The sequence below is a fragment of the Diceros bicornis genome, chromosome 24 (assembly GCF_020826845.1).
Source record: "Diceros bicornis minor isolate mBicDic1 chromosome 24, mDicBic1.mat.cur, whole genome shotgun sequence".
NCBI classification, from domain to species: Eukaryota; Metazoa; Chordata; class Mammalia; order Perissodactyla; family Rhinocerotidae; genus Diceros; species Diceros bicornis.
In genome coordinates this window covers 36,781,575-36,805,652 of record NC_080763.1, presented here as the reverse complement: position 1 = coordinate 36,805,652, position 24,078 = coordinate 36,781,575, and the positions used below count along the sequence as shown (strand labels likewise).

At 42.4% G+C, this 24,078-nt stretch overlaps 1 protein-coding gene across 5 annotated transcripts in view; it reads left to right on the top strand.

Moving 5' to 3' along the window:
- The window catches only part of TTC7B (tetratricopeptide repeat domain 7B), a 253,328-nt gene that overhangs the window by 78,717 nt on the left and 150,533 nt on the right, over positions 1–24,078 (top strand). For all 5 annotated transcript variants that reach the window (XM_058567546.1, XM_058567542.1, XM_058567543.1 and 2 more), the window contains exon 5: positions 282–403. In XM_058567546.1, the coding sequence (XP_058423529.1) occupies positions 282–403 (122 nt within the window). The remainder of the gene's footprint in view (positions 1–281; positions 404–24,078) is intronic.

The following is a 24,078-nucleotide window of genomic DNA, read 5'->3' as shown; positions in this document are numbered from 1 at the left end:
AATGCTTCTCCTGGCACCCTGCACTCGTCAGCGCCCTTCACTCCTCAGCCCTCGGTGCCAGGAGGGCCGTGCGTGCCCCTGGGCTGCTTGGTTGCTCCCTGTCTCGTAGGAGTCGTTTTCTCTGCTTCTCCAATCCTTGTACTTCCACACCAGTGCCCATGCACCGATGTTTGTGTAAGGAAGTTGATTTTTCAAGCTGTGTGGCACACTTAGAGATAGGGTTTGAAGGAAGTAGGAGTGGATGTGGATCTGATTAGTTTTCCAATTTTCTCCCCTTCTAGGTCATACTTTCTAATATTCAAAACAGAAGTCCTAAGCCTGGCCCTGCTCCCCACGATCAAGAACTAGGTTTTTTCCTAGAAACAGGACTTCAGAGAGCCCATGTCCTCTATTTCAAAAATGGGTAAGCCTTCTTCGTTTTTTAAATCAAGTTCCTAAAGAAGGGAAATAGAAAGCCTTATAATGCTGTCTCCAGTGTAGTTATCATAATAAAGCAATTTTAAATATGAACGATTGGAATATTTTTTAAGAGAATGAACAGAGGCTCTTTGGTCTCTTCTCCACCCGGCTCTCTCACTTTCTCATGAGATTTGAAGTGGGGACAAGGGAGGGAGGAGGGCTCCTATGTGAATATGAGTTACAAGTATGGAGCACCGAGAGCAGGGGGGTGCATCTGATGGGGCTGTGCTTTATGCTGCCTTCCTCATGGGTGTGGTACTGCACGGGCTGCACCTCTTCGTCGGGGGAAAAGTTAATGAATTGGAAACCCTGGCACCCAGGATCATCTCCCTTTGGATGGCTGATCAGTTAGGAGGAATGGATTTGCCACATCTCAGATGGTTCTTATGAAAGTGAGTGTGGCTACGATGCCACACAAGAACACTGTCTACTTGAGCTGCCTTTGAAAAGGGTTTGAGAGCCTGAACGTAAGGGATAGATAGCTCTCTAATGCATTTGATGTTTGTTTTCCTTTTTGTGTTGCTCTTATGAGAAATGCGATGATTCTGTTCCAAATCTCTTCAGCTGTCCCTTGTTTTGACATTGTGCTGCAGGATAGATGTGCATGAAGACCAACAGTAGGTATCTGGCTCCTCTGTAGCTCCTCCTAGGCTGTGCGTGGGAGGCCCCTAGAGGCCTGTTCCCCTTCCTCTAGGAATAGTTAAGTAGTGCTTTGAACCACAGAGGGACACAAGTCCCAGCCTTTGGATAAATGAACAATGGAGTCGCTCCCTCTTCATTTTTAAAAGCTTCAAACCTTGGGGTGTAGCTCATGGAAGTGGGATTTCATTTGCCTGGTGGCCTAGAGCCACATGCATCCATTTTCCCTTTGTTGGGAGTCAATGCTTATTTTCCAAATCATATTAAACTGTTTGTGGAGAAGGCCTGATGTGCTCCAAAGGCCTCTGGTTCAGATCGGCGTAGCCTACAACAGGCCACAATAAACGCCCCAAGGTTTGAATGGCTCGGTGGCTTTGACACGAAGATGCTCCTGAGTTTGATCTCATCTGCCACTGATTGAGATCATCTGAGCAATAGTGCATGTCCCCTAAGCTGAGTTTTGAGCTCTGTTTTCTTTGCTGTTTTAAATAGCGGGAGAAGGGAGGGAATGTGGAATATTTTTCCAGTGATCTGTTTCTTCTATGGTGGTCATCACAGAGGAGCCTCCAACTTTGCTCTCCCTCCCTCCAACCTGTGAGTGTATGTGGTTTATGTGCAAGTCCAGAGGCAGGAGTGAATTCCCTTGGGCTCTCAGGAGTGCCAAACCAATACCTTCTATTGAAAATGCTTTGTGTGAGATTGATGAGGGTGGGGTGGGTGACACATTTTCATCTTTGAAGGCTGTTCGTTGAGGAGGGAGAAGCAGAGCTATTGGGCTTTGACCTCCTGCCCTGAACCGTTGGCTGCCCACTGGATCCAACTAAAAAATAATAGTGATGAGAGATTTGCACGCGTTGATGAATTACATGCCGGAATTACTTACTGACTCATTTCTCATTTTATTTTACCCAGGTTCAAGGAGAGTCCCATTGACGTAGCCAAAGTTAAGAGACTGCATAACTTTGAAACCTTTTCTCCTCTTTTCATGTCCTCTCACTCTTCTCTCTGGGCTCTAAAGACCAGTGGTGGGGTTGGGCCAGCTACTCTAGAGGGTTCTTGACAGCTGCAGTGTTCTAAAGGCTGAGATTGTGCAACAGTGACGAGAGCTTACTTTTGGGTAGGTAGTGGTGAGGCCAGTTATGAGACCACAAAATATGGATGAAAGGAGCGAAACCAGTAGAAGGTTTTGGGCAAGCCAACTGCTCTCAGGGCTGCCTGACTTAGACCAGTGGGTTACTCAGGGCCCCAGAGCCGCACTTAGGGGTCAATTGTCAGTGGACGCCTACAGCCGGTATCAATGGAGGTAGCTGCCGCCCCTGAGCACCAGTGGCTTCTCAGAGTTCCGTCTTCTGATGTGTTTGCTCCTTTGTCATCTCACTCCTTTTTTGTTTTTCTGCACTTTTTAAAATATGTATCTGGAAGGATTTAATGGACAGGGTTTGACTGATTTTCAGGGATAAGAAAATGCATTAGAGAAGAGTTTGGCAATAAGAGATGGAAATTATTGAGGCACATCTTTTTCTTTAGAACCATACTTAAATATATTCAGCTTTTTAGTTGTCATCTCTGAGGACTTGATGAGTTATAGTAATTGATCTTATCATTTTATATCTTTTCCAAGAGTACATGTCAAACTGGTGAACTTAGGTCCCTTTCAGAAAGAACCTGACCCCAGGACCAGTTCCTGGGCCCCTCCCAACCCCTGAGATCCAGTGATACTCTGTTTACCAAGTACTTTTACCTCCTCGTCAGCATTCTGGTCTGCCACGCCCTGTGAGGTTGGCGGTGTAAGTAGTACTGCCCTGGTTTTACACGCAGTGACCTGGCTGCCAGCCAGGTCTGCGAGGGAGCACTTGATCTCAGGCTGAGTGATTGCTGGGGATGGTTCCCAGCCTCTGCTGATTGGTGTTTCCTCATCACTTGTCCTCAGGTCTCATCTACAGCATGTCACAAATCAGCGGTTTCTTCTTCTCTCTCTCCTGGCTCTTCTCTCTCCTCCCCTCCTTTCCTCCCCCTCTGCCCTTCCTCCTTCCCCTCCCTCTCCTTGTTGCCCTCTCACTCCCTCTCTCCCCCGCCCTCTCCTCCGCCCCTTTTCCTCCTTGGAGGGAGAGAATACCAGTTGCTGTCCAGCCCCACTGCCCCTGGGCATGGTCGCACTTGGACCCACCCACGTCTATTTCACATCTATTTCTCTTACCCCTCTGGGTGGCAGCAGCAAGCCTGTTAAGGATGGAAAAAACATCTTGCTCAGGCTCTGCAGAGGGTGAAATCAGAGAGCCTTAGCCTCAGATGCCAGGACTGCTGCCTTGGAGGGCTCTCGAATTACCTCGCCTAAGGCTGGCACTCAGATGAGGGGCAGCAAGGGCGTTGGAGCCAGAGGACCTGGATTTGGAACAGGCCCTTCTCCTTGCTGCGTGTCAGTTTCTTTATCTGTAAAATAGGGCTAATACCACCTGCCTCACGGAGCTGTGGTGAGGTGCAGATAAGAAAATGCATGTGGAAGCACTTCGTGAAGCATCAGGCAAACAGCAAGTGGTAAACTGTAATTTCCAGTGATGGTGGTGCCCGGCTGACTTTCCAGCTGGAAGTGGGACCAGATGAAGGTCAGACTCCAGTTGAAGTGGAAGTTCATGAAGCAGACGCCACTCATCCTATTGCTGAGCTTCACACCACCAGAGTTTTCCAGAAAGGGCAGTTATTTATGGCTGCCAGTTTCAGTGAACTCTGCTCAAGATGCATAACAATTAGCTTGGGTACCCCCTAATAACTGACGGCCGTGTCAGTGTGTCAGAGAAGCGAGGGGGAGCTGCTGGTCTGACAGAGTGGCATCGGGGGTTCTTTGAGCTGCACAGCTGGTGGCAGAGAAACGGCCTCAGCATGGGGCTTCCCTCAGCCTTTTAAGGAGAAGAGAAATGTTACCCCCACTCGAGTCCTTGCAGCCAGAATTGCCAGAGAAGCTTGGGTTTGGGATGCCAATTATTTACTGCATGTCATTTGAGGAATATTTAGCCATCTCTTATAAACAAATGGTAGCAAAGGACATTTCAAGTAACTTTGCTTCTTGTCAGCCATGTCAGATGGACTAGTGAACGAAACGGATTGTAGTGTGTGTTTTCTCTGGTCCTGAATTGGTTTTAATTCAGGGAGGGTGGGGGTAAATTGAGGCAAGAAGGCAAATGACTATCAGTACCTGGCAGGCGTGCCCATGGGGTTGCACTCTTTCCTAGGGTGCGTTGCTCGAGTGCATCACGGAGTTCTGCTTGGGAGACCTTGACTCGGAGAAGGTAGGCAGTCAGGCAGTGTGGTCGGACTTTGGGCTCCCCTGAGGTCCTTGCAGCCAAGCCAGAGAATAAAGTGGAATGGAGGGCTTTTTGGAGTTCTTTTATTATGGTCAACCACCAGTATGCATTGCCTTTAAATAGACTACTAATCACCACTAAGCACTGACTTTAAAAAATTTTAAAACTTTTCCAATAATCTTGTTGACCTTTGCAACTGTTCAGCCCTGCTCAATGTAGCCTAGAATTAGAAGGCAGAAAAAGGGGTCGTGAAGCCTGCAGTGTCCCACGGGCTGCTGAGTAGGGTGCTTCCTGGGTTTATGGCCTCGGAGACAGCAGTAGCAGCAGACGGGCTTCCACAGTCCATGTGATCGTGGGGAGGGTGCTGGCCAGGAAGCACTGTCTCCCCAGGCGCTGGAGCAACTCAGCCTTGCCCTTTGCATTCTAGCACTCAGGCTCTCCTCCCTCGCGCAGTGACAGGATGTGTTCACTTTTGAAACTGCACACTGCTTTTTACATTATGAGTCAAGTGCAGTGAACATGAGACATTCAGACACATTTCCAGAAAGTATTTAATATGTATCCACATTTTGTACATGGCATTCTTCAAGAGATTCAGAGATTAAAAGAAATGGGCCTGGACTCTGGGAGGTAGGAGAAAAGAAAAAGGGCATGAATGACTTTAATAAGGTTACAATATGGTTGTATAAAAGAATAAACAGTGAAAGAACACCTGATCACTAACTGAGCTGAGGTTTCCAGGTTCATTCACTCACTCATTCATTGAGTAAGGTCATTTATTCATTCACTTAAGGAGGAATAATTGCATACCTATTAGGGGCCAGTCCCTATCTTAGGCACTGGGGATATAATGGTGAAAAGGAGGGACACAGTTTTAAAAGTGCCCTCCTAGAACTTACAGTCTCAGAGAATTAAGAATTAAAACCAGCAGTTTCAGGACAGTTTGTACACGTTGGGACGGGGGAAGTCCAGGTTGCCACAAAAGCAAATAAGAAAACCGCAGGTTGAGATGGCTGCAGGATTTGGAAAGGGGAGTAAAGCTTTGAAGAGATGGGCTTGAAATGATGCAGATGCAAAGAGATTGGGGAGAGCAGGGCTGCATTCCAAGTAGTTGGTAGAAACATGGAGCTAGCACTGTACTCAGTATTGTATGTGTTCTGCAGGGTGTGAAGAGACCACTCTGGTTGGAGTGAAGGTTTATATAGAAATCTGTGGACTTTTATAGAAATCTCTCACACAAGACCTGGCATGCAGTAGGTTTGGTCAGTCATCCAGCAAGTATTTATTGAGTTCCGCTGTGTGCCAAGTACTGTGCTTGGTACTACATTGACGAATATAAGAGACATAGTCCAGGTTCTCAGGGAGGATACAGTCTAGTGAGGGAGACAGATAATAAGCTAGTAAACCAGTGTATATGATTACAAATTGTAGTAAGTGCTAGGAAATGAATGGGTGCAGTGAGAGCAAATAACGGAGGGCACCTGCTTAGAGATGCTGGTCAGGCCATGCCTCCTGAGGAAGTGACACTGAGACCAACACTTGAAGGATGAGAAGGAGGTGACCATGCCAAGAGCAGGAGAAAGAGTATTGCAAGCAGAGGGACCATCACGTGCAAAGGTCTTGACCCAGGAAAGAGCTTGATGTGTTGAAGAATCGGAAAGGAGTCCAGTGTGGCTGAAGCAGAGTTGGAAGGGGGAGAGTCATAGGCTCTCTCGGTCTGGCTTACCCTGAAGAAGGCAGGTCTGCTATGGCGCCATACAATGGGAGAGTAGTGATTGTTCAAAGAAAAATCTCCAGGTCACCAGAACACAGGTGAGGTGATAATAGGTGGGCGAGGCATTAGATGCTCCCCTCAAAGATGACAGTGGTAGTAGAGACCAAGAGAATTGGATGGATTTGAGATGTATGTCAGAACTACTGGTGTTAGAACTAACTTATGAATTGGATTTGGGGAGGAGTCGGGGGACAGAGGAATCAGGGATGACTCCCCGTCTTGAGCAGAGCTGGTTAGATGGATTGGGGACAAGGAGAGGATCAGATTTGGGAAAGGGGAAATCAAGCATTTGCCTTTGGATATGTTGTTTGAGAGCCTGTGAGATGTCTAAGTGGAAGTGTCCACTAGGAAGTGTGTGTGAGCACAGAGCGGAGGTTGGAGCTTGAGTTATTAATTGGGAGTTTCAGCATATTGATTATATTTAAAGCCCTGGACTGGATGAGATCAGTGAGGGACAGAGTGTAAAGAGAGAAGTGAAGACAGCCCAGGACCCAGCTTGGAAACTTGCCAGAGCTGGAAGTTGGGTAAAAGAGGAGGAACCTGTGGAAGAGCTGCCTCAGGTGTGAGGGGCACCACGAGGCTGTGTTCTCGTGGAAGCCTCAAGGGGAAAATGTGCTGGGAAGGGGGAAGTGATCAGCTGTGTTGAATGGTGCTGAGATGTTAATAAGGGTAAAGATCAAAGCATTGGAGTAGATGACATGGAAGACATTTGTGACCTTGAAAAGACTTTTGGTGGGATGGTAAGAGCAGAGCTAGACTGGGGAAAGAGAGGACCAAATGACACAGGAGGAAGTGGCGTCCCTGGGTGTGGGTCACTTTCATTAAATGTTCTTTCCTTTTCCAAGGTTGAGTTCTTCCCAGAAGGATGAATGGTAGAAAGATGGTGGGAGACTAAAAACCAGGCTAAGGAATAGAGAATTCATTCTCTAGGTGTGGAGAAGCCATTGACTCACAGGGTAGGGTATTAGGAAGGGCCAAAAATAGGGTAGTTCATTTGGCGGGAATTTAGTGCCAGCAGGGTCATGTCCACCATTTCAGCTGGACTTGGTTGATTTTACTTGGTGTTTGGCCACAGGCTGCAGTCTGACCCTAGCAGGAACCATGATAAGTTATGCAGTTGACTGAGAGGAAGATGGGGGTGCTGGAGGGAGTGCAGGAGACAGGAGGGAGTCGATGCAACGGGGCTACTTCCTTTACTGCAACAGCTTCAGAAGGGAAGGTTATGGAGCAGTGTGCGTCCTGCAGCCTGGCCAGCCAGGGCCACCTTGGTGATGCCACACGTCATTCAGGCAGTCACTAGAAGACTTTTGATCAATCTAGCTTACCATGCTAAGCACTTCATAGAGTCATTTCACTACTAAGGAAATATAGTTGAACTGATGGTGGGGTATAGAATCTGAAAATCCTGGAGTCCAGATGTGTTAGAGCACATTTGTTTTAATCACTGCCCTTTATAAATGAGGAATCTGAGATTCAGAGAAATCATGTTAGTAATCATTCAGTAAATACTGTGTTTATCAAGAACCTCACTAGGTTACCTACTAGTGCCAAACACTGTTCTAAGTGGACAAGTCAGACACAGTCACTGCCTTTATGGAGTTTACATTTTGCTTGGGCAAACAGTCAATAGACAAGGCAATATGATTTCTTCAGGGTCACACACTAGTTGGTGGCAGAGCTGGGACCTGTGCCTCCTTCTGATGCCAAGTCCAGGTTTCTCACCACTCGGACCATATTGTCCATGCCCACTTAGTACTCTTTTCCTGAAAATGGAGTACTGAGCAGCATAGCTGAAGGAATACATTACACTCAGAAAATAAGGACTTCTAAAAGCAAGTCTAGATGTAATTTATGTAATAAAAAGCATCAGCCAAATCTTCTGTTTTGTTTAAATGTAGACTAGGTCTGGCTCATCCCTTAATGCCATCAAAACTTCAGTATGAAAACAAAGGAATCTTTGTCAGTTTTAATTATGAAACTCCAAGACCACTTTCAGTGATGAATTATGGGGAACGAATTATGGGGGACAGGTAATTGCTTTCAGTGTACTTCATAATGAATGTTAGCGTCCTGTGCCGTCTGAAGCTTTATCAGCATTCAACAAGGTGGGTGCATCCACGTTGGTCTGTCTTTGGCTTCAGCAAAAGTAGGTCACTTTAGGCTTCCAAAGAAGAGAGAGGTGGGGGGGGCGTTGGGGGCGGGGGGACTAGCCCACTAGTTGGCAACAATTGCATCTCACAGAAGCCCCTCCCCACATGATTTTGCCCAGCTGTGTGCTGCCTCCTTTAGCCACCACTCAGAATTGGAATTCCCTGAAAGATGAACTGGTATAGGAGATTATTCCAGATCTTCACATTGGATCTGTCTATGGTAGTGACTTTCTATTTTAATGGGGGCAGGAGGGAAAGGAGAGATTCTTTATTTGTTTGTTTACTGATTAACTTATTCATCCATTAAACATTTATGTACTAGGGTCTAGGGTCAGGACAGCAAATGATCCCTGTGGATTTTCTAGTCCAGCAGGAAAATAAATAATTACAAGTGGACTAAGCCTTAGGAAAGTGGAAGAAGACAGTGTTTTTTTTTTTTTTTTTAATTTAGCTTTTCACTTTGCGAGTTTTCCTAAGAGACAGTTATATCATATGGTGTCTAAAAATCAAAGTTAACTTAATTTTTTTGATATTTCCCAGTGACTCTTGATATGACTAGAGATTGATCCCCTGGGATTTGCTGTATAGCTGGTAGTATTTGCAGGCCAGCTCTCAGGTCATGCTCTGGATGGGAGTAGCATGAATAAACATACACAGCAGGAACATACAATGGGGTATAAGGAATACTACCCACCTCTGGTTTCAGATGATATGTTAGGACATTCACTTGTTCTGCCAGCGTTTATTCAGCTCTTGCTCTGTGCCAGACATTCTTCAGGTGCTGGAGATAGAATGGTGAGCAGCCAGACATACTCCTTGCTGTCAGAGATAAATCAGATCATTATATTCTCGGATGTGACTACACCCTGAGATGGTGCTCAGGAGGAAAGGTACCCATGTCTATGACAGTCTATTTTAAAATGAAATTGACTTAGATATGGTGGTTACGGGAGGTTTTCTTGAGGAAGTGTCTGAACAGAAACCTGAGGATGCAACAGAGAATAGGAGCTAACTAGCAAAGGCAAGGTGGAGGGGGAGGGGTGCTCATTCTTATTCAGACCTGAAATGGTCCTCAGAGGCGTCTTGTCCAACCAACCCATCCTTTTTCTCTGCTTTATTTTTCTCCTTAGCATTTAACCAACGTCGGATATACTATGAACAATGCTTACTAGGCATCTACTTAGGTTCAGTTAAACATTCTGACCCACAAGACTTTCACTGGCCACACTTGGCACTCACCTATTTAGAAAGATCTAGAACAGAACCATAAATTGCCAGCAGGGCGGTGTCAGGGGTTTCTCTTTCACGTGAATTGTGCTCTCGGCAATCCATACTGCCCCCCAAGAGCTGTTCTCCTTGCCCCTTACCCCTCAAGTGACAGTTCAGGTACTAGAGAATGAGCTTCACATTGAGTAGGTGTGGGATCTGCCCTCTCTTAACATCTCTGCCCTGTGTTCAGGGCGCCCCATGGGATATGCTCAGTTGTAAGTCGTCACATTCAAAGAAGCCCAAAGCTACGTTGTCCCCCTCAGATATTTATAGTTCCTTCCAGTCCAGATGCAAGTTATCAATCAGGGGTCATTTTTAACATAAGCAATGTTGCCTAGAAACATAATTGACATATTATCTTTATTAGGTTTCTAGGGAAACAGAACTAGAAAGTTAACCTAAGGTCAAATTCTCAAGCAGAAAAGGAAAGGAATTTGTTAACCCTTTGCCCACATTGTATTTTTTTCTTATCTAATTTGTTTGTTGTCTATCTCCCATCACTGGAATATAAGTTCATTTGGGCAGGAATTTTTGTCTGTTTTGTTTGGGGAGGGATCTGTACGTTGAGCAGTCTCTGGTGTATAGCTGTACATGAATGAGTGAATGAGTGAGTGAATGAACTTCTAGTTTTCAGCTGAGATGTTGTGGCCTAACAGTTGTGTGTTTTCTTTAAAATTAATTAATGCAGCAGCATATGTTTATTGAGAGCTAAACGTGCTGGGCACTGTGCTAGGGCTGGGGATACTAAAGATGAGCAAGACAACCTGGACGGGCTTCGTGGAGCTTACTGCTCCATTCCTGCTGCTTGGCGGTAAAGAGAGATGTGCTGTGACCATCCGGGTCTTCCTGCGTGTGACGTCCTTCTGTTAAAAGAGGGTGGAGGGGGCCAGGTATCAAATCATTTCCTTGCCCTCAGTGAGAAATAATACATTTTCTGGGAAGATCGTAGGGACCTCTGCTTTCTGCCCTATCTCTGAGATTGAAGAGTATTTATAATAATGGTGGCTTTATTATAAGAAACTCCTCAAGCAGTCCCTGACAGACTCTTTCGTTTCTGAGACGCTTCTAGCTTGGTGGAATTTTGGTGCTCCTAGGCCTCCTTACTTAAGCCTAGCATGTACACATCTGGATGGGATTCCAGAGTTCCCACAGCAAGAAAGAGAATCATCGTCTTCTGTGGTCTAGTTGTTGAGAACATTTGCTCCCTGAGCCTCCCATGCCCGCATTTTTTAAGTATGTCGCTCTTTGAGTTGAAATCTCATGGGGTGAAGTTGGACCAGAAGCATGTGAGAGCGTTTAGGTGTGGCCTTTGTAGGAGCCCCTCAAGGGCAGACCGTTGAAATGACACGTGTGTGTTGGGAAAGAGGAATTCACATCCTGTCTGGTCTAGAAGGAAGCCAAATTTCACCCTCTCTGAGTCTGTCAGACTGTGGGGAGCTGTCTTGGTAATTTAGTGACGTCTGCGCTGTAGAGTGGGTCCAGATGTATCTGCCCGGGAAGCAGGGTGAATGGAAGGAGAGTCGGGGGAGCATGCAGCATCCCTCTTCTGCTCTTGGCTAGAGGAAAGCTCGTTAACCTGCTTCTTCCCTTGCCTGGTTTAGGTGTCAAATGCATGCATATTGTACACGAGGGCACGGTGCGGGGTGGAGGCTCCAGCTCTTTTCAGGGGATACTCCCTACCTATTTCTTTTTAAATCATCATTTTCCTCTCCATCCTTTTTTTTTGCAGAGGTATTTTTAGTCAGCTCTTAGAGAGACTTGCAGAGAGAGTTTGAGCTAAAGCCCAGAAAATGACTGAGACATCCTTGGAGAATTTATGACTTTTCTTAGGAGATACTAGAACCTTCTATTGAAAATGAGAAGGGCCATAAATTTTCTTACACGTACGTGCCTTTATATTTATATGGCAATGTCTACCATAGATCTGTACACCAATAAGGAAATCTACAATATAATTCTATGTTCTTATAGAAACTCCTGCATTAAATTACAAGATTTTAAAAAATTAATGAATTATTTTTTTCAATTGACTGGTTGTTCCACCTTCCTCTCTATTTTGGGTTTGAATTTTTACTTTTTATTCACAAGTGACTTTGGTGGTAATTCTCTAGGCCCAGCACAGACACTCTGTACCTTTCTTCAGCGAGCTCTTCCTTCTGGATCCTCCCTCTGCTGGCAGGTGTGTGATTGATGGGTATGGTAACCGGTTCTCCTTGAATCTCCCTGGCAAATTAGCATCAGAAACTGCAATCTCTGTATGTTGGAAACAAGCAGTTAAAATACCAGGAAGGAACTGATGCTGTGTTTCTTCTGAAGAATACCCAGAAAAACTCATTAGCTAGACTTGGTAAAACTTCTGAATTACAGATTTTTTTTTTTAACGATGCAATTATATTGCTTTCAAGTACATTTTGAGCTAGTTAAAAAAACCAAAAAACGATTGCCTACTCGGTTCCATGAAAGTTTATTGAGAGCCTGCTGGGCACCAGTCAGTAGGGTAAGCTCTGGGGATTTGAGAGGAATAAAAAATGTTCTCTGAGCTCATGGGGAAAACAAGGATGTCAACGAATAATTATAACACCTGGTGAGAAGTGCTATAATGAAGGGATGGGATGGGGGAGAAGGAGAAGGGAGGGAGGAAGGAGGAAGAAGCTACCTGCCTGGGTGAGTTCATCAAGTTTCTTAAAAGCATTGACGTTTGAACTTGGTCTTTGAGGGAGGGGTAAGATTTCCCCATCTTAGGGAGGACTGGGGGGACAGGAGTGGTAGTTGCTGTCGAATGCTAGATCTACCAGGCCAGGTACACTTTATATATTCTTGAGAGGCAGCATGGTCTAGTGGTTATAAAGAGCACTCACTCTGGATCCATCTGCCTGGGTTTGAATCCTCCCTCTTACATTTACTAATACTGAGATCTTGGCAAGTTACTTAACCTCTCTGTTTCAGTTTCCTCATTTGTAAACTGGGGATAATAATAGTACCTACTTCATGGTGGTGTTAGGTGGATTAAGTGAGTTCTTAGTTATAGTGTGCTTGGACAGTGTCTGGCACATAGGGTTTGATAAATGAATAAATAAAGCCCTACGGAGTGAAAGGTTTGTTAGCTCCCTAGAGGGACAGGTAAGAATTGACCACTGAGACATCTGGGAAGATGACAACAACAGTGGCAGCATAGTTTTGGGATCTTCTCATATATCCACATAAAAAAGACACAGTCACCAGAGAGCAAACTGAAAACCCATGAACAAATTTACAACAAACCAGATGAGAAGATATACTCATGAACCCCAAACTGCAAGCTGATAGGGACAAACTACCAACAGCTACAGACTAGCATGTTACAGCAGTCCCCCCTTATCCATGAGGGGTGCTTTCCAAGACCCCCAGTGGATGCCTGACACCACAGATAGTACCGAACCCTGTATATACTATGTTCTTTTCTATACCTACCTATGATAAAGTTTAATTTATAAATTAGGCACAGTAAGAGATTAAAAACAGTAACTAATAATAAAACAATTATAACAATATACTATAATAAAAGTTACTTCATAGATCTTAGTAGATCTTAGATCATAGTAGATCTTAGTAGATTTTAGTAACCTCAGCATATGATTTTCTTTCTCTATTGCCAAGAACTTTCACCTAAAGGAAACACTTTACAGCTTCTCTTTGGCATATCCAAACTGCCAGCATCACTGCTCTTGCGCTTTGGGGTCATTATTAAGTAAACTAAGGGTTACTTGAACACAAGCACTGCGATACCTTGACAGTCAATCTAATAACCATGATGTCTACTAAATGACTAAGGGGTGGGTATTGTAAACAGTGTGGATACGGTGGACAAAGGGATGATTCCTGTCCCTGGTGGCACAGCTTGAGATTTCATCACGCTACTCAGAACGGCACGCAATTTAAAACTTATGAATTGTTTATTTCTGGAATTTTCCATTTAATATTTTTGGACTGAGGTCAACTGTGAATAACCGAAACCATGGAAAGCGAAACCTCGGATGAGGGGGACTACTGTATTTGCATTTGTGTGGGAGAAAGCAGAAGGAAGCAATGGAGCATCTGATGGACCTGGGAGCAGGAGACCCTAAAATAGCCAACAAGTATTGACTGGAAAGCTCATCTGGCCAATTTGAGATTAGCAGCTGAAAATAAGAGGGTTATACCAAGTAAGGTCTAAGGGGTTGGAGCAGTCTGGCCCCCCTGAAGACTTGAAACTGACCCACTAGGGCTCTTTGCTGGGCTGGGCCCCACATTGAGAAGTAACTGCTGAGGGTGGTATGAAAATTGACCAAGAAGTGGCACAAGAGACATAAGGAGAAGAAGTAGAGATAAAAGTGGGGGAGGGGGAGAGAGCCAGGAATTATCATAAAGCAAGCTGCTATATTTTTTTGAGCAACTTTATTCAGGTATAATTTATATATCAAAAATTCACCTGTTGTAAATATACAGCTCAATTGTTTTTAACAAATTTATACAGCAGAGTAATCATTGACACACTTCAGCTTTAGGACATTTCCATCACCTTAAAAAGTGTGTATTTGCAATCAGTCCCCACTCCCAACCCTAGCCCCAGGCAACCGCTTGTCTGTTACGTCTCTGTAGATTTGCCTTTTCTAGAAATTTCACATAAATGGAATCACAGAATATGTAGTCCTTTGTGTCTTACTGCTTTCACTTAGCATAATGTTTTTGAAGTTCACCCACAGTGTAGCATGTATCGTAGGTCATTTCTTTTTATTGCTAAATAGTTATTCCATTGTATGGATATACTCCATTTTGTTTATCCATTCACTGAATGATGAACATTTGGATTGTTTCCACTTTTTGGTTATTATGAATAATGCTGCTATGAACATTCATGTACAAATCTTTCTGTAGACATATGTTTTCATTTCCTTTGGATAGATTCATAGGAGTGGAATTGATGGGTCATATGATAAGTTTATGTTTAACTTCTTGAGAAACTGCCAAGCTGTTTTTTGAAGTGACTGTACCATTTTACATTCCTGCCAGCAGTGTATGTGAGTTCCTGCTTCTTTCCATTCTCTTCAACACTTGGTATTGTCAGTTTTTAAATTAGAGTCAGTCTAGTAGGTTTGTAGTGGTAGCTCATTGTGATTTTTAATTTGCATTTCTCTAATGATTAATTTAGTTCAGCAGGTTTTCATGTGCCTAATAGCTATTCTTATATCTTCTGTGGTAAAACATCTGTTAAAATCTTCTGCCCCGTTTTCAGTTGGATTGTCTTCCTATTATCAAGTTGAAGAGTTCTTTATATATTTTGGATACAAGTCCTTTATCAGATAATCAGATATATAATTTGCAAATATTTTCTGTCAGTCTGTGGCTTGTATTTTTTTTTTAAGGATGTCATTTAAAGAGGAAAAGTTAATTTTGATGAAGTCCAATTTATCGATTTTTCTTTTTATGAATCATCTTTTTGGTGTCATACCTAAGAAATTTTTGCCTAATCTAAGACCACAAAGATTTCTCCTATGTTTTATTCCAGAAGCTTTATAGTTTTAGCTTTTACATGTAGGTCTCTAATCCATTTTTTTTTTTTTTTTGGTGAGGAAGATCAGCCCTGAGCTAACATCTGTGCTAATCCTCCTCTTTTTTTTACTGAGGACGACCGGCTCTGAGCTAACATCTATTGCCAATCCTCCTCCTTTTTCCCCCAAAGCCCCAGTAGATAGTTGTATGTCATAGTTGCACATCCTGCTAGTTGCTGTATGTGGGACATGGCCTCAGCATGGCTGGAGAAGCGGTGCGTCGGTGCGCACCCGGATCCGAACCCAGGTGGCCAGTAGCGGAGCGTGTGCACTTAACCGCTAAGCCACGGGGCCGGCCCTCTCTAATCTATTTTGAGTTAATATTTGTGTATGGTGTGAGGTAAGGGTCTAAGTTAATTTTTTTTTGCATCTAGATACCCAGTTGTCCAAGCACTATTTTTTGAAAAGTCTACTCTTTTCCCATTAAATTGCTTTGACGGTTTAGTAAAAAATTAATTAATTGAACATAAATATAAAAATTTATTTCTGGAGAGTCTATTTTGTTTTATTGATTTATGTGTCTATCCTTAAGCCAATACCATACTGTCTTGAATATATAACTGTATAGCAAGTTTTGAAATTAGATAATATAAGTCCTCTAATTTTGTTTTTTTTCAAAATTGAAATCAAATTTCAAAAAGAATTTGGCTATTCTCAATCCTTGACATTTCCATAAAAATTTTAGAATCAGCTTGTCAATTTCTACAAAAAAAGCCTGCCAGGATCTGTAGATCAATTTAGGGAGAATTTCCATATTAACAATAGTGAATCTTCCAATCCAATGTCTCTCCATTTATTTAGACCTTTAATTTCTCTCAAAGATGGTTTGTAGTTTTTATTGTACAGGTTTTGAAATTTTTGTTAAATTTGTTCGCAAGTATTTTATTCATTTCTATGCTGTTCTGAATGAAATTGTTTTCTTAATTTTATTTTCAGATTATTCTTTGTTATCATGTAGAAATACTGTTGATTTTTGTACATGGATGTTGTATCCTGCAACTTTGCTAAACTTATTGATTAGTTCTTGTAATTTTTTAATAGATTACTTAGGATTTTTACATATAGGATCATGTCATATGTGAATAAAAGCACTTTTACTTCCTCCTTTCCAAACGACATGTCTTTTATTTCTATTTATTGCCATATTGCACTGTCAAGAAACTCCAGTATAATGCTGAAGAAAAGTGGTGAGAGCAGACATCTTTATCTTATTCCTGCCTGATCTTAGGGAGAAAGCATTCAGTCTTTCACCATTAAATAAGATGTTAGCTGTAGGTTTTTCATAAATGGCTCTTTGTCTCTAGTAATATTTTTTCGTTTAAAGTCTGTCTTATATTAATATAACCACTCCAGTTATCTTGTGGTTATTGTTTACATAGTCTATCTTTTTTATCCTTTTACTTTCAACCTATTTGCGTCTTTGAATTAAAGTACTTCTCCTGTATATCTTTTGTAGATAGCATATAGTTGGATCTTGCTTTTTTATTCGGTATGAAAATTTTTGCCTTTTGCTTGGAGTGTTTAATCCATTCACGTTTAATGTAACTATTGATATGATTGGGTTTACATCTGCCATTTTGTTCTTTGTTTTTTATATGTCTCATGTCTTTTTTGATTCTTCATTCCTCACTATTACCCTCTTTTGTGTTAAACAAACACATTTTAGTATTACATTTTAATTCTGCTGTTGATTTTTTTTTTTTGGGGGGGGAGGAAGATTAGCCATAGGCTAATATCCATTGCTAATCCTCCTCTTTTTGCTGAGGAAGACTGGCCCTGGGCTAACATCTGTGCCCATCTTCCTCTACTTTATGTGGAACCCTGCCACAGCATGGCTCGACAACCAGTGCGTCAGTCCGCACTTGGGATCTGAACCTGTGAACCCTGGGCCACCGAAGTGGAGCCGGTGAACTTAACTGCTATGCCACTGGGCTGGCCCCCCACTGTTGATTTTTTAACTGTATTTTTTTGAAAAATTTTATGGTGTTTTCTCTATGAATTACAATATATATCTTAAATTAGCACAGTCTACTTCAGGTTAATACTGACTTAATTTCAGTAAAATATACAACTTGGCTCTAATATAGCTTCATTTCCTCCCTTCTTTGTGCTATTAACACCTCTATATGTTATAAACACCATAATGCAGTGTAATAATTATTCCCTTATACGATCTTATTTTTTATAGAAATTAAAAGAAGAAAAGATTCAAAAATATATTTATACAATATTTTATATTTATCCACATATTTACATTTCTAGTGCTCTTACTAATTTATTCCTGTGGATTCAGATTGCCCTCTGTTGTCATTTCTTTGTAGTCTGAAGAACTTACTTTAAAATTTTGTATTGGGCATGTCTACTAGCTATGAATTATGGATTCTCTCGCTTTTTGTTTGTCTGGGAATACCTGTATTTTGCCTTTTTGTTTTTTTTTTTTTTACTGAGGAAGAGTCACCCTGAGCTAACATCTGTTGCCAATATTCCTCTTTTTGCTTGAGGAAGATTCGCCCTGAGCTCACATCCATGCCAGTCTTCCTCTGTTTCATATATGGGTCACCACGATGGCGTGGCTGCTGACGAGTGGTGTAGGTCCATGCCTGGGAACCAAACCTGGGTCACCAAAGCGGAGCATGCCGAATTTAACCACTAGGCCATGGGGCCGGCCCCTGCCTTCATATTTGAATGACAGTTTTACTGTATGTAGAATTCTTGGTGATAGTTTTTTTTTTTCTTTTCTTTCAGCTCTTTGAGTATATCTTCCACTAAGTCTGATGAGAAGTCATTGTTAATCTTATTGTTGTCCACCTGCATGTGATTATTTTTCCGTTGTTACTTTCAAGATTTTTTTTCTTTATCTTTCAGCAGCTTTATAATTATGTGTTCCTGTTTTCCTTCACTCATTTTTTTTTTTTTTTTGTGAGGGAGATCAGCCCTGAGCTAACATCTGCCGCTGATCCTCCTCTTTTTTGCTGAGGAAGACTGGCCCTGGGCTAACATCCGTGCCCATCTTCCTCTACTTTATATGGGACGCTGCCACAGCATGGCCCGACAAGCAGTGCGTTGGTGTGCACCTGGGATCCGAACCTGCGAACTCCGGGCCGCCGATGTGGAGCATGCGCCCTTGACTGCTACGGCACCAGGCTGGCCCCTCTTCAATCTTTTTTCTCTCTATTCTTTGGATTGGATAATTTTTATTCATTTATCTTTAAATTCACTCTTTGTTCTGCCATCTCAAAACTGCTGTCGAGCTTATTTAGGGAATTATTCATTTTAACTCTAAAATCTCCATTTAGTTAATTTTTATACTTTCTATTTCTCTATTGAGATTCCCTATTTGTTGAGTCATTGTCATCTTATTTTCTTTTAATCTTTAAACACAGTTTCTGTTAATTCTTTGATCATGCTTATAATAGCTTCTGTGAAGTCTTTGTCTGCTAAATCCAACATGTTGACCCATTTGGAGTGAGTGTATATTGACTGCTCTTTTTTCTGAGCATAGCTCTTGCTTTTCTATTTCTTTGCATGTCTCATAATAGATATAATACAAGCACAAATTAAAAAATGGAAGGAGAATGCTGATAGCATATACAGAAAATATGTTTTTTAAACTTTTAGTAATCATAATGATAGTGGTATTATTAGTATTGCTATTCTTGAACATTTTTGTGTAGCACAGAATAAAGCAAATAAATACTTATGTAATATTCTAATTCTGTTGTTCCTTCTGTCCTTGAGAACCAGGATTCTTGGTGTGAGAGAAAGGCAAAATAGATTTAAGATAGAAGAAATCAAGGAAAAATTTTGTAGTCCTGAATTTGAATGATTGAATTGCAAATCTCAGTATGAAATCATGAGGTGTCTGTGTGTGTCTGTGTATGTGTGCTTGTGTGTGTATATACCCATGTATACGTGTGTGTGTGTGTGTCTAAGAGAGAGAGAGGGGGAGAGAGAGAGCAGGTCTGGCTCAGTGACCGACCCAGTAGCAATGGGCATCCCTTGTGCCTAGATTGTGATCTTGAAGTCATTTTCCAATAAAAGAAGCCTCATTCCAGTTCTGGGACAAAATAAATAAGATGAGCCTAGAACATCTTTACATACCAGATAGCAAGGAAACTATCAAAGATTTCTAGGCTCATGTTAAAAAAATTCAGGCCAAACATGGGACAATGTGAATTTCAAGAAGGATAAAAATTGCAGTAGATTCATTGAATATGTTTAAATTCATGAGCTCTAATTCATTATCTAACAAAATAAATAAAAAGAAAGCATCTGACATTTATCCTACCTTTACTATATGAACTGGAAAACCAAATATTAGATGAAAAGAAACACCTCCCTATAAAATTATTCCAGCTAATAAATGAAAATGCAGTGAGGGAATTAGAATATCACTGTTTGTAACTCCCAGTGAATTAATGTATCTAACTATTGAGCATCAAGGGCTGGTAACATCAAAAAAGAGTGACAACCAGACACTACGTGTCTTGCAGTAGAAGAGTACACTACTGGCAGAGTCCTGCAAAGAGAGCGAGCTTGAATTGGTCAAGCGTTGAAATCCAGCTGCCACTTGCAAGAAATACAGAGAACAGAGGAATATATTGAACCGTTCCATCACTGTGCAATTTTCCAGCCAGTGGGAAACTCTTTGGGTCAAACAGTTAGATTCTTTAACAGATAAATTGTAAGGAAAAGAAGGAGGTAGAAAGGGAACCAGTAGATTAAGAGAGATTTTGAAGACTCATCAAGTAAGAAAAAAGAGTGGGCAAGACTAGACTAGAGTGTAGGGATGTATAGTTGAGTGATTAAGCCATAAGGAAGTGGAATGAAGTGTTTACTATAAAAGTCAGAGTAGCAGCTACCTTTTTCTTTTTACTTGGGTGTTGGGTGGTAGTTAGAAGGGTGTTTGCCTTATAATAATTCCCTAAGTGATATATTTGTTTTATATGGCTTTCTGTTTCTATATTTTATACAATAAAAAGATTAAAAAAGAAGGAGGGGGCAATAAAAGATGGCGTAGGACAATGCCCAGCAGAGGGCAGGGAGGGATCCCTGCACCTGGAATCCAGACGCCAGGATTCCAGTCCTGGCTCCGCCACTCATGAAGCTGTTGGGCAGGCCTCTCCCTTTCCCTCTCTGGGACTCAGTTTCCCTCTCTGTCAGTTAAAGAACGAAATCCTGTCTGCCTCGCTAGGTTGGTGGGAGAACCATCTGGAATAATGGGTTGGGGGATAGTATGGAACCAGCCCATGTCACCTCAGAAGAAGATGGCAATGATGGCTAACATTTACTGAGCACTGACTTACCTCATGTAATCCTCACAACAGCCCTGTGAGGAGTAGGGATGCAGCTGGGTCTTATTCTGTCCTAGCACATGAGGACCCAGGCTCTGTCTTGAAGGAGCCGAAAGTCTTAGGAGGCTTCTTGATGAGAGAGTGGAGTAATTTTTAATTATCTTGTCAGTGGTCTATTAGTAAATGTCAGCTCTTGTGATGGCTTAGAGGGGCTTGAAAATAGCTTGTTCCCGTGAGCAAATTAAATGTTCTCCCCACAGATCACATTTGCCCTGCTAATGCGCTTAGCAAAGCATTTTTTTCTGTAGCTGGTGCAAAGGTAGAGTTGAGCTCACCATCTTAGTGGTTGGTTGTGAATTCTGACTGGAAAGGGCCAAATAAATGAGGTGCTGTATGATGAAAGCATTTAATTCAGAAGCTCATCCTAACGACTTGTGGACAGACCCATTTCTACATTGTCATCATTTTGTCAATGGTAATCTCTCTGTCTGACTTCAGAGTTCTGTTTCTGCTTTGAAGCACTCAACAGAAATTCTGTGCTGTTCCTTTGTCATCCAACCCCACTGGGAGGGGCCAGAATCCTGTCCCTTCTTTAGAGCCAAGTGTGTCTGGGTAGAGACGTGATCTGGCCCTCGCTGCTCCCAAATAATTGCTTCTCTCCTGCCTCTGTGATGCTTTTGGGTTTGTGTCATGGGACTTAGTCATAGTTTCCAATTTGTTTACGGGTTTCTGCATGACAGGGATCATCTTCAACTTTTCTGGGCACTGGAGTCAAATACCAGCTCCTCTGTTTGTGGGCTGAGTTATGATCATGAGCATGTTACATAATTTCTCTGAGCCTTTGTTTCCTCATATATAAAACTACAGAAAGTGCTAGATAAATACTAGTTGTGAAGAAAATTTTGACATAGTATATAATAGAAAGCAGTTAGGAGTTTGAACTATTTTCTGCTAAACCAAAGTTACACAAACATATCAGTGGCTGCTTTTGGCTTTTACCCAGTAAATGTTTATATGTGGCATGGAGGGCCAGATGGTGGGTGGTGGGGGGTAGCAGATGGTTGGGGAATGGGAGGGTTGGTGTGATTTTGAGCACGGGGCCAGGAGTTTACATGTATCCTCTTATTGAGGCATTGGGAGTGGGTATTATTCCCACTTCACAGATGAGGAAGCAGGCACAGCAAGGTGTGAAGCCTGTTGCCCAAGTTCTTATCCATGTCAATGTGTGCTTAGCATCTGGTATTTTCCCTTTGCCATGTTTCCAGATGTCTCACATTCCATCCTCGATTCTTCTTCTTCTTCTTCTTCTCATGATCACTCTCAACCTTTGCCCTTTTCTTCTTTTCTATCTTCAACTTGTTAGCCTTTCCCAGGCCCAAGGAAGTTATCTGGCATGACTCACGAGACTGTGTGAGAATCCCAAACAGCACCATGCTGCCTCAGCCCAAACAATACTGCTTTGTTTCCACGAGAAAAACGTTGGAGGCTTTTATTTACCGATTTAATGGCAAAGCCCTTCCTTTCCCTGTTGAGTGTATCTGGCTGCTTTTGAATAGGACACCTTAACCAGTGACCCCTGTACATTTTAAGGTCTTTTTTTTTTTTTAACTTGAGTCCCTTGGATTGTTTTCTCACTTGTCATAGCTTTTGAAATATTGTCCCCAGAGGTTGTTTTAGAAATGCAATTCTCCTGTTTTCTGTTAATTGAAATGGAAGTGAACCTTGTGCTCTTACCTTGCTCTTAACATTCAGCTCAAGTATTGTGATGCATTTGGAAGGACTGTCCTCCCCTTGATGTCCTATCTGCCTTTTTCCCTCTCCACAGCCCAGCTGACCAGATGAACAGGAGGGTCAAAAGTCATTTTATCTATGTGACTTTGCTGCTTAGAATTGATTAAGCTTTGAAGTCATATTGTTAGCAGGCTATTTCTACCGCCTAGATTGTCTTTCTTCTACTTATTATTGACTTTTAAAATGAATTTTAAATTGGGCTGGTGCTCTTCAGTGTTCCGTGTAATTAATTGTGTTCCTTCTTATGAAGCAGGTCATTCAGAGCCCCAGCCACTCCTGTTCTCCTCATGCTAAATGTGCATGTCTTCCACCTCGGCTGGATCTGGAGCAAACACTTCCCTCAGTGGAAGTACATTATGTTGGTGCCGAGCTTTTCTCTTGTCAGTTTTGTGTTATGCTCTCATAAAACTTGAGTGGCTCAGCCACCCAAGTTCACACTTTTGAGTTTGGCCTGGCCCTTGTTGATTGATTTAGAACAATCTTCAAATGTTAGCTGTATTAACTGAGATAGAACAAGAAGGACTCAGTTGCCAACACCCTCCATCCCTCTACTTCCTCAGTGTTGCATTCGTCCCTGACTGTCGCCCTGTAGTCTTCGATGGAGACTCTGCACTCCTCCCCTTGGACACCAGCACTCTTAGGAGATGTCACCCTCATTTCCTGGGAGAGTGACTACAGATCCCAGAGAAAGGGATTTTGCTCTCCTCACCTGACATCAGTTGTTGTCTTTTGTCGTTGCGGGCATGATATGCCTTCAATAAATAGCAAAGTGAATGAATGAATCAAACTGGGGACCTTCCTTTGTCTTCAAAATAAATGACTCCAAAGAAATAAAACAGACTTTTCATGTGCTATACATTCTGGAATAGATTCCAGAATTCCAAAACTGTTTTCAGCAATGGCAGAATTTTGAGGATAATAGTAGTAATAATGGTGAACACTTAAGAAGCACTCGCTATGTATATTAACTCATTTAATTTTTACAACCAATCTATGAAGTGGGTACATTTGTTATCACCATTTTACAGATGAGAAAACTGAGGCACAGGCACTTGCCCGAGGTCAATGACTGGTGAGTTGCGAAGCTTGGATTTGAGCCCATAGTCTGGCTCCAGAGTCCGTGTTGTAGTCTGTCTCTCTAAGTTTAAGTATAGATAGGTATATGGATTTCCAGGTGAATACTTGGAGGAGCAATCCTCACATGTTAGACAAGTTCTGGCTTGTTTGTTAAAAGCATTATTAGACTGAGGAGTCCAACTTTGTGTTAGATGCTGTTTGGCTTCTAGGGTGAAGTTGAGCATCATTACAATACAGGTGCATGAGGAGGCACGTCTGTTGGCTGGCTCACTATTGCATCTCCGGTGCTCCTTTCCTGGTGCACAGCAGGCACTCAATATATATTTTTTGAATGAGGATTGATATCCTTTGACTCATTCCCAAAAGTTGGAAAGGAAGAAGTACATGAGATAGGGCAAACCTTTCCATATTTCCGTGTTTCCTCAGAGACTCGGGGTTTGGGTGAGTGGGAAGGAACAGATACGAGGGTGACTTGTTTTATTGCCTGAGTTCTCATAGCAGTTCACCCGGCTCTCACCTGTAGGCCTTCAGTGCGCCATGTTGGAAGGACCTTTTGCATGTCCTTGTCATGACTCTGAGAAGGCTCTCTGGGCCTTACTTGGCTTGTTTCTGTACTGCCTAATACGCTGCCTGGTACACAGTGCCTGCTCGGTATGCTGCTTGCCTCCTGGCCGGCTGACCAAAAGACCTAATTTACTCTGCTTTTGTCACGAGGAAGCCTTAGTTGCTGAGGTAGTCCAAAAAATGTTGTTAAGCCTA